General features: G+C 42.2%; 1 protein-coding gene across 2 annotated transcripts in view; it reads right to left on the reverse strand.

The window, feature by feature from the left end:
- Positions 1–100: 100 nt before the first annotated feature.
- Positions 101–17,363, reverse strand: part of LOC115144806 (cathepsin D-like) — a 28,988-nt gene continuing 11,725 nt past the window's right edge. Inside the window, exons 1-9 of one of the 2 annotated variants that reach the window (XM_065003020.1) lie at positions 16,110–16,198; positions 15,656–15,806; positions 15,361–15,484; positions 14,332–14,450; positions 14,052–14,248; positions 13,726–13,848; positions 1,543–1,687; positions 1,176–1,274; positions 101–816 (exon numbers count right to left, since the gene is read on the reverse strand). In XM_065003020.1, the coding sequence (XP_064859092.1) occupies positions 670–816; positions 1,176–1,274; positions 1,543–1,687; positions 13,726–13,848; positions 14,052–14,248; positions 14,332–14,450; positions 15,361–15,484; positions 15,656–15,806; positions 16,110–16,171 (1,167 nt within the window). In that variant the 5' untranslated portion in view covers positions 16,172–16,198 and the 3' untranslated portion in view covers positions 101–669. Of the gene's footprint in view, positions 817–1,175; positions 1,275–1,542; positions 1,688–13,725; positions 13,849–14,051; positions 14,249–14,331; positions 14,451–15,360; positions 15,485–15,655; positions 15,807–16,109; positions 16,199–17,363 lie in introns of those variants that run through there. The other variant, XM_029685883.2, reaches the window with a different exon arrangement.

Consider the following 17,363-nt stretch of genomic DNA (forward strand, 5'->3'; position numbering starts at 1 on the left):
ATACACACAAATGTTGGTGCAACTTCACAACTACACCCAATCTGCTGCAATTACTCTGAAATAACACGACATACTCACAAATGCCAAATAACTGGGAGTTAAGTCTTTATTTGATTCATTCATCTCTTTACACACAAAAATATCAAATAGAGGTGATGATTAAATAGGGAGATTAACCAGGAAATGACAGAAACATGCACCCACTTACTCATAAAACAAACAAGACTGAATGCTGTGAAAATTAGTTATGATACTTGTCTGCTTATCCTCCTTTTCAAGGACAAATATAATTTTTACCAAGTTTGTTATTCTAAAATAATCATTTTAAATCTATGAAAGCACGAGAGACTGAAAAATAGCTTCTATCTCAAAGGCATCCGACTGTTAAACAGCCACCACTAACACAGAGAGGCTGCTGCCAACATACAGACTTGAAATCACGTGTCACTTGTCACATTAATGATGCCACTTTAATGATGTTTACATATCTTGCATTACTCATCCCATTTGTATATACTGTATTTTATACCATCAGGTGTTTTAGCGTTACACTCTTTTCACCATTATTTCACTATCTAGAAGGTTTGGTTTAAATGCGGATGCAGAAGACACATTTCGGTTGAATGTATTCAGTTGTGCAACTGAAGAGGTATCCACTTTCCCTTCCTCTTATATTGCTTTGGCAAATCCCACCCTATCGTTGTCCCGGTCAAAGACTGTGTAGTAAGCTCCAATGAAGATATCTCCCAGGGTCCAGCCAGGGAAGCCTGAGGGGAAAAATCCTAAAAGGCAGACTTTCTTTCCCTTCGTAGTCCACTGTTCACACACACACACACACACACACACACACACACACACACACACACACACACACACACACACACACACACACACACACACACACACACACACACACACACACACACAGTTAAGAAGGTAAGAAGGAGCACCAGTGACATCTACAGATATACTAACAAGGTTTCTATTATAACAGCCTGTATAATGATGCTACATTATTACACTGTATATTTCCATGTGCCTTTTACATTCCTAGACTCTGACTATGCTAACATTACATTGCAGTATCATATGATATACATGATATATATATACAGTAAATATATAGTGCATTTAGTTCTTTACAAACTGCCTGATACGCTATATACTGTACATACCCTGAGAATATACTGTTCTCCGTTCAGAGGGTAGATCTTTCCACTGACAGTGAAGGAGACACTGGGGAGGGAGGACACTTTCTCACAGTCAACCGTGTACTGTGAAACAAGTAACAGATAGTGTTTAACAACAGTAAAACCACCCTCTTACAGCTAACATGCTTTAATGTCAACAGAATCCCTAGAGAGATGTGAAATGGCTATTCGAGGACCTATTTAGCTTCATGATTACAAATGTATTCACCCTCTTTGGATATACTCGTCGGTTGGTATGCATTTTCTAAAGAAAAGTATTAGGGAGATATTGTAGAGAGAAGAGATAGAAAATAATAGGTGATTCTAGTTTCTGTCATCTGTCATGTTCTACCTTTCCACGGTTCCAGGGCACAGCTCCTACAGCCTTCTGCAGAGCACTGATCTCATCATAGGGACCTAGGATCAGGGAGGTGCCAGTGTCCACCATGGCCTCACAGCCACCTTTACACAGCTTGACATCCTCTCCAATGCTCAAACTGCCAAAGACACCCAAATATTTAGTTAGAGAAATATACTGATCAAAAATATAAACCCAACATGCAACAATTTCAACAATTTTACTGAGTTACAATTCATATAAGGAAATCAGTCAATTGAAATAAATGAATTAGGCCTTAATCTATGGATTTCACATGAAAGGGCATAGGCCCACCCACATGGGAGCCAGGCGACATTATGAGGGAACACGGCTGGCAAGGAAGCCTGAGAGGCAGCCCCCCCAAAATGTTTGGGGCACACGGGGAGTGTGGCTGAGTCAGGTTGGATACCTGAGCCACCTCCCCGTACTTACCGTTGCGAGCATGTGACTGGTCAGGCCCCGTGCAATGGGGTGATGCGCACTGTGTCGCCGGTACTGTCACGCCCTGACCTTAGAGATCCTTTTTATGTCTTTATTTTGGTTTGGTCAGGGCGAGAGTTGGGCTGGGCATTCTATGTTTTGTGTTTCTATGATTTTCTATGTTTTGGCAGGGTATGGTTCTCAATCAGGGACAGCTGTCTATCGTTGTCTCTGATTGGGAACCATACTTAGGTACCCTTTTTCCCACCTGTGTTTGTGGGAAGTTAACTCTGTTTGATGGCACATAGCCTGAAGCTTCACGGATTGTATTGTTTTGTCGGCGTCATTTCAAATTAAAGAGAAAATGTAGACTTACCACACTGCACCTTGGTCCAGTTCCTTCAACAGCCATGACAAATTGTGTATATAAACCTCATGTCTCTATCATAATACGTTGGATTTCTATTGGAGTTTTTACTCTTGTAGGATGGTCAAAAATAGGGAGTGTCGCGGATCCCCCCGGTACTGAGACTCATTCTGTTCACCAGTTCCGGTGGTCTACATCACCGGCTTTCTAGGCTTCAAAATCCTTTCTATCAGCATGACAGGGAGACTAAATCTATGGAGGCCAGAGGAAAAAAAGGGTCAAAAATCTGGTAAATAGCATCCAGCCTAGCTGACGCAACGCTATCTGAGAATGAAGGTTACCTGACAGGCTTTCCATTGAACTCGCCATCTTTCTTCTCATATCCAGAGAACATAAAACAATATAGAGGAGAAGATAGATATCAATTTTGAGACATGACATGTAGTATTTTCATATTAGTATGTGCTGTTCATATTAATGAAAAGTTTCTTCTTTTTCGAAGACTTCTCACAAAAACAAGCGTACAGTGGTTCCTCCTTTAAAAGTTGCGTCATACTGCGGCACACCTTGCGGGCTGCCGCAGCATTCTGTGGCACGTCATTTAATTGTTAGCCAGTTTTTTCTGTTAATGCAAGTTAGTGGTAGTTTGACCACCAGAGGGCATTTTTGAGAAGCATTCAATAGTCTTCCATATTGCAGGCACGTGGGCCACCGGGGTTCAATTCCCCACCGTGAGGAAGGAGTAGGCTGTCCTTGTAAATAATAATTTGTTCTTAACTGATTCCATATGTTATTTTAAAGTTGTGATGTCTTCACTATTATTCTACAACGTAGAAGAGCTAGCTACTTCCAGACACAAATGAGACCACTCTGACCATTTTACTCACCCTAGCAGAGCTGGTTAGGCAGTTTTCGTGTTAACCAGAGCTTTGGTGACTGTAACTGTGCTGCTGGAAACAATTTAATTACGCTTTTCTTTGCCAACGTTTACTGACACCGGCCATATTCAATGGGTGTTGAGCGCTAGTAAATTCATTATTCTGCGCTCTGGTACACTCAGACTAGAGTGCTCTGAAATCAGAGTAGATAGCCAGAGCGAATTTACGAAGCACCTGAATGTCCATTGAGAACACACAACGACTATACCATTTAGCTAAGCTAAGAATGACGAGAATAATCAAGTCAATAAACGTTGGGTAGTGAGCCTATAGTTAATATACTGTCAAGTTTGATGTATAACTACTAACGTTAGGTAGATAGCTAACATACCGACTCAGCGGCTTGAGCATGCTTTTGGTGCACAGTCGGTAGCGCACTGGAATTCGGGCAAGAAGGTTGAGGGTTCGAAACCTGCTCCCTGCTTGTTTCATTTGAAGTCGTACACAATTATCAGTTTATTATTTGGTTTATATTGCCCATTCATTGTCAGTTAGAGACACAGTAGTGCATTGGAACCCAAAGCATAATCAGTGCTTTAACTCCCCCTGGGTCATTAGAGCAAATCTGGTCTGTGATAGGACGGGTGTTTTTCACACCTAGCTCGGATATTAGATTATTATTTAGTAAACGCTGAATAGTCTATTGTTCAGCTATTAGACCCCCTCCCCACCTTGCAACAAACGGATGTCGTTGTCAAAAGCATAACTTTTATTTTCAATAAAAAAATATATTGTTCTGAAAGCAAAAACGAGGCTTCAAAGTTTAAAAAAAATGTTTGCAATCAAATATTTTGTAATGGAGCAAAACTTTATTCATTTTAATCCCCTAAAATATTTAGAGAACAAAAAATGCATTTGAAAACAAAACTCAAAACAATTTAATTTAGCTATCAACCACCCTCCATTTTGACAATTGTTTTAGTGTCAGTTTGGCTACAACCAATACCGTTCAGCCTTTCTTTCCGACACAAAGGAAGTCATAGCGGACACCTACAAAGGACTGTGATGACGGCATCTCAGGTAAGCAGCACTGGGCGTTCTTCTGTCCAACTTCTACATAGCTAGTAGTTAGCTCCTATGATTCAGTGTCGGTTCATAACATTCTACTATATTACATGCATACCGTAGAATGATAAATCATGCAATTATTATTCTAAAGCTAACCAAAAGCATTTAGCTACGAACACCTGTTCTCGCCATATTCACTTGAATTCATCTAACTTTCTTTCATGGCAACTCGTAAGCAGGCCATGTCCTATTTGTTTCATAGTCGATATTTAATCATAAATCATGACAGTGTAATGGTTAGCTTTATATACAGAAGGATGAAAGAACACAATATGTCTGTCAGGGAATGCTATTCTGATATGTCAGATGAAGAGAAAGTTAGGGCCATTAAGGCAAGGATGCCCCATGTGGGCTTTAGAATGGTCAAAGGAGGTCTCAGAGCAATGGGCCATCGTGTACGATGGTGAAGAGTTAGACCAGAAAGTCAGGGCCATTAAGGCAAGGATGCCCCATGTGGGCTTTAGAATGGTCAAAGGAGGTCTCAGAGCAATGGGCCATCGTGTACGATGGTGAAGTGTTAGACCAGAAAATCAGGGCCATTAAGGCAAGGATGCCCCATGTGGGCTTTAGAATGGTCAAAGGAAGTCTCAGATCAATGGGCCATCGTGTACAATGGCCAAGAGTTCGGGAGTCTTTGCAGTGTGTAGATGGTGCAGGTATCATTGCCAGAATGATCCAGCTTCGTAATATTGCTCAGCAAAAATACTCTGTTTCTGCTCCCCTGTCTCTCGTCCACATTGATAAACATCATAAATTGATAAGGTACTAAGATGTATAATGTCTCCATCAAATCTAAGAAGTTATTTAAACTTTTTTTATTCTTACTTATTCCTAGACACATTTTCGCTGATGTATGAAATTGGAGTTGTTCATCAACTGGTAATACATTAATAATGCAAGTTAATAGGTTAAACATTTCACTGTAATTCCAATGCTTTTCTCAAGATACAACATTGTCATCTTTGGCGGTATAATGAACAACCACAATACCAGTCTGGTGTTCAGCTTTCTGGGCTGTATGGACGTATCCTGACAATCTGCTGCTTTAGATTGAACAGTCATATCTCAGTTATTGTTTTCATATCTATAAAAAATAAGCTGTTTTCTTTACTTTCAGGGTGCAAGTTGATCAAGGGGTCGAAAATGTAGACATTGCCAGATGTTCACTGTCCGAGGAACATGCCATGGAAGCTGTATTGCTGGCAAAAGTGTCCATAACCAGAGGTAATTAAACTGTTCCGTGTTCTTTTTCTCTCTTCCTCTCTGCCTGTCTTGTTGTACATAGAACCTGTCTCACATGCACAGTTTGGAGGAAGAAGGGTACCTTGACCTGTCAAATTCTATCCACCTCTTCTGTGTGGGATATGTGTTCCTACCTCGTCTGCGGGCAGATCTGCAGTATTTCACAGAGTTGGAATAATCACCCTTTAAGTACAGAGGCGAACCTGACACCTCACAGGTGTGGCATATCGGAATGCTCCAAAGACGTGCACATTTTTGTTTTTGCCTTAGCACTACACAGCTGATTCAAATGATCAAGTCATCATCAAGCTTCAAGTGGTATTTGTCTAATAATGACTATCTTCTATTGTTTGTCCTCGTGTGTCTGTTTTTCAGCAAGTACTGTTGCCACTTAGTGTGGACACCAGGTGAGACCACACACAATAACAGTCGCTCTCCTTCACTTCATCCCTCTCCCCCTTCTCCTAAATCCTCTAGGTTATATCAGCTGTTGGTGAACCCCTCCTGCATCTGAACTGGCTGACAGAGGGCACAGCATGATCATAGGTGAGAGGTTACCTGGTCGGGTCAACAGGAAGTATTATTAAAGAGATGCTTTACATCGAAATACAGATAGAGATGTAGTAGTCCCAGAGTTGGGGCAGTCCCTGTTGGGGCTAGCCCTGAATACTGCCCCTTCTGGAGGAATTCGGCACCCATATAAACCATGATACATTTTTGTCAAAAGTTGCTAATATATGCATATAAAAATTATTATCGAATAGGAAACACTCTAAAGCTTATAAAACCGTTTAAATTTTGTCTCTATGTAAAGCAGAAGTCTCAGGGCATGCATTCTCCCAAAGTCTCTCTTGTAATGGGAAAAGTTGCCATCACTTTGACGTCATCGTATACACACTTCCCAAACAGTTATAACCATGGAAACAGTTTCTACGTCTTCAGCGTGAAGCCTGCTTTCGATGAGGCGTGTAACTGTGAGAATCGCGCGCTCACGAGACGTTCAGCGTGCCCAAACGTCCCGGTGACGCAAAAAAAAAGTTTCACCAATGGGAGCTGGGAAATTTCTCTCTCTTTCTCTCAGGACGGACTGAACAACGTGTGCTTCTCTGTTCGCCCTCACGATTGCTGTAGACCTTTATAACATGCTAAGGCTTAATTATAAACATAGTTTGACAAGTTTACTCGAAATATAATGTATACTTTCGACGTTTTGGTGCGCATCCACTTGAAATTTGCATACATTTCGACCGAAAAGTGTCTAGTTTGAGAACGGAAAGACACAGACTTGAAAACTGAACGCTAACTTGGTGAGTATTAACCCTTCCAGGTATTCTGAAGCAAGAACAGCCATGGTAAGGGAATATTTATGTCTTCATTTTGGGTTTCTGTCGACTCCATGATAGAGGAGTCAGTATGCTAAATGAGAGCGCCGACTCTCTATTATAGCCTAGTGAACGCCAAATGTAACGTTAAAAATAATTGTAACATAGCAATTGCATTTAGAAGAAGTTTATCTTGCCATACATATGTAAAACATGCATATTTAGTCAAAGTTTATGATGTGTATTCCTTGTTAGCTGACGTTATCTTCCGGAGCTATTTATTTCTCCTGACATTGCAGTAGCATTTTTTGAACAATGCATAATTGTAAACAGAGATTTATGGATATATATTGCATATTATTGAAAAAAAAATGAATGTACTGTGTAACATGTTATATTACTGTCATCTGATGAAGATTTCAAAAGGTTAGTGAAATGATTTTTCTTTTAATCCTGCGTTTGTTGATTGCATATTTTTTCCTACTTGGCTAAGCTAATGAGGTATGTATGCAGTGGTGGTTGGACATAAATATGTGCTATGTTTTCGCCGTAAAACATTTTAGAAATCTGACTTGCTGGGTAGATAAATAACTTCTTTATCTTTCATTTGAGCCATTTTTCAAGCGATTCTGTGGAGGTTAAATATTTTTAGGATTATTTCTTGCGTTCCCTGTGCCACATTACAGCTCAGGGGGGGTGGGGGGAGTTCCCAAAGGGGAACTAGTAGCTCTAACAAGCTCTGATGCATGGTCAGTTTTGCATTTCACCATATTTTCATATCTTCGTGTGTGCCGTGGCGGAGATCTTTGTTGGCTATACTCGGCCTTGTCTCAGGATGGTAAGTTGGTGGTTGAAGATATCCCTCTAGGGGTGTGGGGGCTGTGCTTTGGCAAAGTGGGTGGGGTTATATCCTGCCTGTTTGGCCCTGTCCGGGGGTATCGTCGGATGGGGCCACAGTGTCTCCTGACCCCTCCTGTCTCAGCCTCCAGTATTTATGCTGCAGTAGTTTATGTGTCAGGGGGCTAGTGTCAGTCTAATATATCTGGAGTATTTCTCCTGTCTTATCCGGTGTCCTGTGTGAATTTAAGTATGCTCTCTCTAATTCTTTCTTTCTCTCTCTCGCTCCAGTTTCAACTGTTGTGCCTGCGGCTATGCAATCCTGACCTGTTCACCGGACGTGCTACCTGTCCCAGACCTGCTGTTTTCAACTCTCTAGAGACAGCAGGAGCAGTAGAGATACTCTGAATGATCGTCTATGAAAAGCCAACTGACATTTACTCCTGAGGTGCTGACCTGTTGCACCCTCGACAACCACTGTGATTATTATTTTTTGACCCTGCTGGTCATCTATGAACATTTGAACATCTTGGCCATGTTCTGTTATAATCTCCACCCGGCACAGCCAGAAGAGGACTGGCCACCCCTCATAGCCTGATTCCTCTCTTGGCTTCTTCGTAGGTTCTGGCCTTTCTAGGGAGATTTTCCTAGCCACCGTACTTCTACACCTGCATTGCTTTCTGTTTGCGGTTTTAGGCTAGGTTTCTGTACAGCACTTTGAGATATCAGCTGATATAAGATTTTAATTTGTGCAATTAAACTCTTTACTTCAGATCAACACAAACTTACTCATCCAATCCTCACCTCCGTACATTCGAAATGTGCCTGACACATTCTTAAAGCAACAGTATTCAATACTCAACTGAGGTATGAAACCATATTACTGAACACAGCATCCCCCCAACCCCACCCACTCTCGTTCACATAGTCATTAAGCCACGAGAGAGGAGCTATGACCCATTGGGGTCTCCCAGTGTTCAGAGGTGCGGCTGATGACAGGGGAACTGCAGGCATTTGAGGCCTGACTGGTGGAAGAGCCCTGAACTGAGCCTGGTGAAGGGTTGGGGGTGCAGGAGCCCCTTGATCTTACTCATGCCCATAGTGAGTTGTGGACAGACAGGTCAGGAAAGGATACCCCACAGGCAAATGGACCTTTCTGAGGCGATTTGCATGCCAGCGGATTCCATCAAGAAGTTGGAATGTTGCAAATCCTAGCTATCGTTCCACTTTCAGGGGCTTGAACCAAAATGAGGAGAGCTTGTTCCGACAGTTGTCAGTCCTGATCTGCACGCAGTCCTGGGCCTTCAGGCTTAGTTGTTTCACTCTGTGAGACGTGTCATAACGTTGTTTCATCTGTTGCTGTGCTGCTCCAACATAGGCTTGCCTTGCAGCAGGCTTGTTCTTTTGTTTTGGGCAGAGACAGTCCAAAGGGAGTTTCAGTTCCCTACCAATCATCAGGGAGGCAGGAGACACCCCAGTGGTTGAGTGCTTGGTAACCCTGATGTGGAGTAGTATAAGCCACACCTGCTCGCCCGCCCAGCATCACTACTCTGAACGGTTCTGACTTAGAATATGTAGACAACTACAAATACCTAGATGTCTGGATAGACTCTCCTTCCAGACTCACATTAACTTCTTGCTCCTACCCTCTACTTTTTTGAACATTTTGTTAAAAATCGCGCAACATTTCAGCGCCCTGCTACTCATGCCAGGAATATAGTACGTTCATATGGTTAGAATGTGTGTATAGGAAACCCTCGGACGTTTTTAAAACTGGTTAAATCACGACTGTGGCTATTACATAACGTGCGTTACATCGGAAAGCGCAGGAAAACCTGATCACAGAAAATGGAAATAAATATCCTTGCGCCACTTCCAGCAATTGTTAACAGTGAGCCGAATTAGATAAGACCGAGCATTCAACTCCCACAGCATCCCCATGTAGTCGAGTATCTTGTGAATTTAATCCTCTTTGATTCTTGGTTGAACCGAAAGAGGGGCACGACGTACCTCCAAAAAGACAGCTAATGATATGTACATCGCCTACGGATGAATTTTATCGCTTATTAACGTTTACTAATACCTAAAGTAGCATTACAAACGTATTTCGAAGTGTTTTGTGAAAGTTTATCGTCTACTTTTTGAATTTTAAAAAATGACGTTATGTTGTGAAATCGCTGTTTTTTTCGTTTATCACACAGTCTACATATAACGATATCTTGGCTTTATATGGCCCGATTTAATCGAAATAAAGACCCAATAGTGTTTATGGGACATCTAGGAGTGCCAACAAAGAAGATGGTGAAAGGTAATGACTGTTTTCTATTTTATTGTGCGGTTTGTGTAACGCCGAAATGCTAATTATTTTGTTTACGTCCCCTGCTGTGCTTTTCTGTTGTAGTGTATTGGTGCATGCTATCAGATAATAGCTTCTCATGCTGTCGCCGAAAAGCATTTTAAAAATCTGACTTGTTGCCTGGATTCACAACGAGTGTAGCTTTAATTTGATACCCTGCATGTGTATTTTAATGAACTTTTGAGTTTTAACTAATACTATTAGCATTTAGCGTAGCACATTTGCATTTCCAGAGCTCTAGTTGGGACGCAAGCGTCCCAGGTAGAGGTAAGAGGTTAACATCTCCAATCCAAAATTAAACCTAGAATCGGCTTCTTATTTCGCAACAAAGCATCCTTCACTCATGCTGCCAAACATACCCTCGTAAAACTGACCATCTTACCGATCCTCGACTTCGGCGATGTCATTTACAAAATAGCTTCCAACACTCTACTCTACAAATTGGATGCAGTCTATCACAGTGCCATCTGTTTTGTCACCAAGGCCCCATATACTACCCACCACTGCGACCTGTATGCTTTTGCTGGCTGGCCCTCGCTTCATATTCGTCTTCAAACCCACTGGCTCCAGGTCATCTATAAGTCTTTGCTAGGTAAAGCCCCGCCTTATCTCAGCACACTGGTCACCATAGCAGCACCCACACATAGCATGTGCTCCAGCAAGTATATTTCACTGGTCAGCCCCAAAGCCATTCTTCCTTTGGCTGCCTTTCCTTCCAGTTCTCTGCTGCCAATGACGAACTGGAACGAACTGCAAAAATCACTGAAGCTGGAGACATATCTCCCTCACTAGCTTTAAGCACCAGCTGTCAGAGCAGCTCACAGATCACTGCACCTGTACATAGCCCATCTGTAAATAGCATATCCAACTACCTGATCTCCAAACTGTTATTATTATTATTTTTTTTTTGGTCCTTTGCACTCCAGTATCTCTACTTGCACACTCATCTTCTGCACATTTATCGCTCCAGAGTTTTTTTTTTTTTTGCCACTACGGCCTTACCTCCCTTATCCTACCTCATTTGCACACACTGCATATAGACTTTTTTTTGTATTTCTTTTTTGTATTATTGACTGTATGTTTGTTATTCCATATGTAACTCTGTGTTGTTGTTTGTGCCACACTGCTTTGCTTTATCTTGGCCAGGTCGCAGTTGTAAATGAGAACTTGTTCTCAACTAGCCGACCTGGTTAAATAATGGTGAAATATATATATTTTTTTAAAGGCACAGAGCTACGTCAAAAGGTTATCCCTCAGCCAAGTTGGCTCGTATTCCTTCCTTCAGGATTCTGTTCAAGCTTTCCACCCCCCTGTTTGCTTGAGGGTGGTACACAGCCATCCAGATGTGCTTGATGGATTGCTTTTCAAGGTACACAGACATATTATTCTAGACAAGCTGGGGACCATTGTCTGTCATGATGGTGCTGGGAAACCCCCACTGACAGAACAGCTTATCCAGTGTTTGGATGATCATCTGTGAGGTAGTAGAGGACAATGGCACGGCTTCTGCCCATTTCAAATGCAAGTCATGAATGACCAGTAGAGCCATAGAGGCTTATGTCCAGAGCCCTGTGTGGCCAGCAGTGCTGTGAGGGTTTGATGGTCTGTGCGGAGTTTGAATGTTCTGCCTTACAATTACAAGTGCCAGCGCTCGCACGCCCACATGCAAGCCATGGCGTCCTACTCTACCACATAGTACTTTTGTTCAATCAGAGACAAGGCCCATGAGGCAAAGGCCACTGGCTATTCCACGCCTCCATGCAGTTGAGACAAAACAGCTCCAAGGGCCACTGCCGAGGCATTACAGGGGACAATCGTTTGTGTTGATGTGTCAAAGTGAGCCAGTGTTGGGGTTGATGTAAGCTGCACCTTGAGCTCCTGCACAGCATCACGACAGTCCTAGCCGTCAAAGAGGAACAGTTGTTCACAGTCCTGAGGTCCATGCAGATCCAAAGATCGCAATTTTTCTTGGGCACAACGACCAGGTTTAAGACCCATGGCGAGGCGTCAAGGAGGTTGTCAGGTCCCTTGTCAATGGGCTCCCGAAGGGTCAGCGGAACCCTCCACAATGACTGGATTACTGGCTTGACCTCTTTGTTGACTGTAGGTCGGTGGACAAAACCGCTGAGGTGACCTGGCCCCTCAAACAGTTGTGAGTACTCCATAGGTACTGGTGCAGGCAATGTAGACCTGGCTGGCCGGTGTGGTTTTGTTGTTGAAACAGACTGGCAGTGATTGAGATCGGTGTGTGGTTGTAGCTGTAGAGGGATACTGCTGGTCTTTGCAGTGGAACATGTGAGAATAATTAGTCATAAGTGGCTTTGTTCAAATGTGACATATTTTCTTCAGTGTCAGTCACCAGTGAGGTTTTGACACCCTCGATGTAGCAGTCACATTGCTTGGCCGCAACTGAGTCATCATGTACAGAGTTAATGGAGACGGGTGCACTTCGACATCTGCATTGCTTGCTGTTTGGGGTTTTAGGCTGGGTTTCTCTACAGCACTTTGTGATATCTGCTGATGTAAAAAGGGCTTTATGAATACATTTGATTGATTGATTGATTGATTGATCTTCTCGATGCTGTCCTTCCGCTGCTGAGTGACAACAATGGGCCAGATTATTGTATTTTTGCAGTTCTTGCAGCGTTGCTCTTTTGCAGGACATGTAGACTGTTCCACAATTAGAACAACGTTGCCCCCCAGTGGTTTCCTGCACCTTTTGGACTGGTGCCTCAGCCAGTGTGTGAAGCCCTGCCCCTTGAGATGAGCTCTGTAGGTCAGTGAGAACAACTTCCATTTGTTTTCCAACAGTAAGTCTTTAACAGCAATTTCTCCCTCGGTGGAGAACATGACGTTGTTTTCAATGATCTGATCATGTACAAATTTGTTTTCTAGTGGTCCCAATCTGCATGGTCCCAATCTGCATGGTCCCACTAGGTACTGTGCTACGGACTCACCCGGCAGTTGGGCTCCTTGTCTGAAGAGAAAACAATGCATGATCACACTGCTTGAGCTACTGTAGTGTTCCTCGAGAGGTTGGGCAGCCGATGTAAACTTGTTCTCCACTGGCTGCAGAGTGGAGAAGACACATTGTCCCTCAGCGCCGAGGTAGCAGAGTAGAATCACCCGTTTGTGTGTGTCGGCAGCTCCATGCAGATTGATAGCTACCATATACAACTGAAAGGATTGAAACCAGTGATTCCATGGAACAGGTGGATCTCCAGGGACTGGGAGCAATAGAGATGGTGGAGGTAAGCTAAACTCGGCCATCCTTGTCACCAAATGTTACAAATGCACGGAGGCTTGTTGTGCAATTAAACTGAATGTATTTACTTCAGATCAACATGTTAACAACTAGTACCAACTCACCCATCCTATCCTCACACCTCCGTACATGCACAATTTGCCTGATACATTCTTAAAGCAAACAGTATTCAATACACAACTGAGCTACGACACAAATTACTGAACACAACAGACCGGTATACACCCATATTATTCTGTTGTTGGGATATGCAGATAAAATAAAATACACTGGATGTTATAAATCCACGGGCTGTAATAAATACACTGGTTATAATTAATACACTGGTTAGCAGCACTAACCCGTCCATGTGGATGTTCCAGAGGTCCTTTGTGGTGACGTTGGCATAGTGGAAGTCCCCAGTGTAGTATGCAGGGTCAGTCCCTCCCAGCAGTAGCTGTCCCCCTGACTGGTTGGAGGAGATCCTGTCACAGAACAGTAGGGCCCATCAGAAGAAAAGCATCTGCAGTTCATTTCCAGTGGCACAAGTCGATTTCTAAAACTGCCATGTTAACTTACAGCTCATTCAGATCTCCCTTGGGAAAGAGTTCTTCTCAATGGGACTTTCTGGATAAATAGGTATAAAATACAATACTGATCTGCGTTCCACTTCACTATCGCCACTCACCTGTGGTTGAGGTAGAAGGAGAAAACATTCTCTGCCAACAGCTTCTCTTTCATTATGTTGTCAAAGACAGGGCTCATGGCATCATCTGTTGGGTAAGACATTCCCAGAACTCCATCGAACTTAGCACCAACGAAGTTCGCTCCATATATCTTGACGGCCTCACCAAACACCTGATCTTTTATGGATACACTTCCAATCTGACAGAAGAGCAAAGCAGATGATTTAAACCTATATAATCTGTCAGTGGCAGCCATTCATTTCTCCTCCTTTCCAAACTTACTGTGCACGTATCCTGGCTGAGGTACCCAGTTACACTTCCCAGTCCATAATGAATTGAAAACTTTCTTCCACCCTTGACATATGTGCTGGACTTGGTATCATTGTATTTCCGGTGAATCACTGCAATACAACGTTAAACATACATTATCAGTTTGATATGGTGTTTTCTGAACAAAAAACTAGCTAAGACAGGAAGTCACAATTCTCATGTTTATTCCTAGTATTGACATAAATTATGTCACTCAGACATGAAATCAGCCGTGGGTTTGAACTCTTAACTCTCTCTATCTTTATTTTTAAAACTTATATCCATTTACTTCAAATTTACACTGAGTGTGCAAAACATTAGAAACACCTTCCTATTATTGAGTTGCACCCCCTTTTGCCCTCAGAACAGCCTCAATTCATTGGGCTCTACAAGGTGTCGAAAGTGTTCCACAGGGATGCTGGCCCATGTTGACTCCAATGCTTTCCATATTTATGTCAAGTTGGCTGGATGTCCTTTGGGTGGTGGACCATTCTTGATACACACAGGAAACTGTTGAGCATGAAAAACTCAGCAGCATTGCAGTTCTTGACACACTCAAACCGATGCGCCTGGCACCTACTACCATGCCCTGTTCAAAGGCACTTAAAATGTTGTCTTGCCCATTCACTATTTGAATGGCACACATACACAACCTATATCTAAATTGTCTCAAGGCTTAAAAGTCCTTCTTTAGCCTGTCTCCTCCCCTTCATCTGCACTGATTGAATTGGTTTTAAAATATGACATCAACAAGGGATCATAGTTTTCACCTGGATTCACCTGGTCAGTCTGCCATGGAAAGATCAGTGTTCTTAATGTTTTGTGCACTCAGTGTATATTTCCATACGCCTTTAACTTTCCTATACTCTGGCTGTGCTAACATTACATTGCAGTAACATATGAAATACATGATATTCCTACAGTAAAAATGTTTTGTACTTTAAGTGTATATGCTACAGGGAATAGTCTACCCATGTGCACAGTGCATGATGAGAGTCTTACAGCATGTGATGTCAGCGACGGAGCACTTGGAAGAGGGCACCCAGAGATTGTTGGATCCAGTGTCAAAGGTCACCCTGAACATTTGAGGTGGGGTTCCTAAACTAATCTCTCCATAGAACTGAGCCTGAAGACACAATCACATCAACGATGAAGAAGATATATCAAAACCAATGCATAATGAGTAATGCATAATGGGTGAAGTATGACTTGAGTTACTGTGCATAAGGCCATTAACTGTGCAAATGAAATAGGACTTTTATATGACATACTGTGCATAAGGCGGGCAGACCCTTACATCAACATAGTTCCTCAGAGCCACTTTGCTGGACCCACTGGCGTCATCGTCGTCAAAGTTGTCGGAGTAGGAATCATGGAATAGACGACTGAAATCCCCCTCTGAGTCAGACATAGATTGTCTCAAGGAGTTACACTTTGTGAGGGGTATACTGGATAGCAAAATAAACAAAAAAGGTACACAGGACATAAGGATCTTCTCAGTGCCTCTAGGACCTTTGTCGAGCCTTCACTAAGGTTGAACGAAAAAGGTCTCTAGACTAGTAATAATGTTTTAAGCAGTATACTTTTATATAGATCTGCAGCAATCTATTTTTATCACTACATAATTCATATAGAATTACTGCATAATTTAGGTAATGTCCAGTTGCAAACCACACATTAATGCAGTTAATAATGCAGTTTTATAAATGAACTAGAAATGCTATTAAAAACACATCTGCCGTGTATCATACCGTATGAGTGACTCGGACGTCCATGCACATGCTGCTAACACACAGAGATATAGAATCTTCATTTTGAGTCTTTCTTGTGGTTGTTGTCAATGCAAATTCTGATGGCTTCTCTACCACTGCTGTGGCGTTGGACAGTAGAGTAAGGATCCATACACTGGATAGCATCTCTCCTGAGAGCAGTTTATACAAATCATTGTTTGCTTGTTTCCGTGTACTTGTCACTCCTGTCATCCAACACATTACCTACCTGAGGCTAATTCACAGGTTCAAATATTGGAGCTAAGATAATTCTTATTGATGTAGACTATGCCGGCGGCAGGCAGCCTAGCATTTAAGAGTGTTGGGACAGCAACCAAAATGTTGCTGGTTCAAATCCCCAAGCGGACTAGGTGAAAAATCTGTCAATGTGCCCTTGAGCAAGGCATTTAACCCTAATTGCTCCAGGGTCGCCATCAATAATGACTGATCCCTCGCTGTGACCTCACTCTCAGGGGGTCTCTCAGGGGGAGTTGGGATATGCAATAATCACATTTCCAATTCACACATGTATATAAAACACACTTGTGTGAAACTGGACAAAGATATGCACCCACCTAATTATTATCAGGCACCGCTCCACCTGAGGAAGAATATGTGTCATTCAGAATGCATTTTGTGCTTCTGCTCTTGGAGTTTATTGAATATTTTTACTTCGTTGTGTAAATGAATATTGAAATATTATGTTAATCTTGATTGTTTAATTTGTACAATCTGTTTAAGCAGTTGCTTCAATGATATACTGAAGGTGGCAGCTGTTGTATGAATGATGAATGATAAACATGCCAGTGAAATATTTAAAACTGGAGCCAAAAAGCTTGCAAAAAAAGTTGATCTGAAAATCGAACAGAAAAATATCCCAAAATATGCAGTATCTTCTCTCCATCCATCTGCCATCAATCATGACATCGTGGTGACCCCCTCCATGTGATACAGGCCGTCGAAAAATGAGAAAACTCTAAACAAACAACAACACGAAGAGTTATCTATCTAAAACAGAGATGTATGGATAACCACTTCTCCAATATTTTTGGCTCTATAACAAAGAACAAACAATAAAAACATATACACGATCAAATATAAATATTAGAATCAACTATTAAAGACTACCATTACATTTACATTTAAGTCATTTAGCAGACGCTCTTATCCAGAGCATAACTCACTGGATTCTCCAATTACATTGAGTGAACTACAGGACAAACTACAAACCCTCCA

This window comes from Oncorhynchus nerka, linkage group LG17 (assembly GCF_034236695.1).
Source record: "Oncorhynchus nerka isolate Pitt River linkage group LG17, Oner_Uvic_2.0, whole genome shotgun sequence".
NCBI classification, from domain to species: domain Eukaryota; kingdom Metazoa; phylum Chordata; class Actinopteri; order Salmoniformes; family Salmonidae; genus Oncorhynchus; species Oncorhynchus nerka.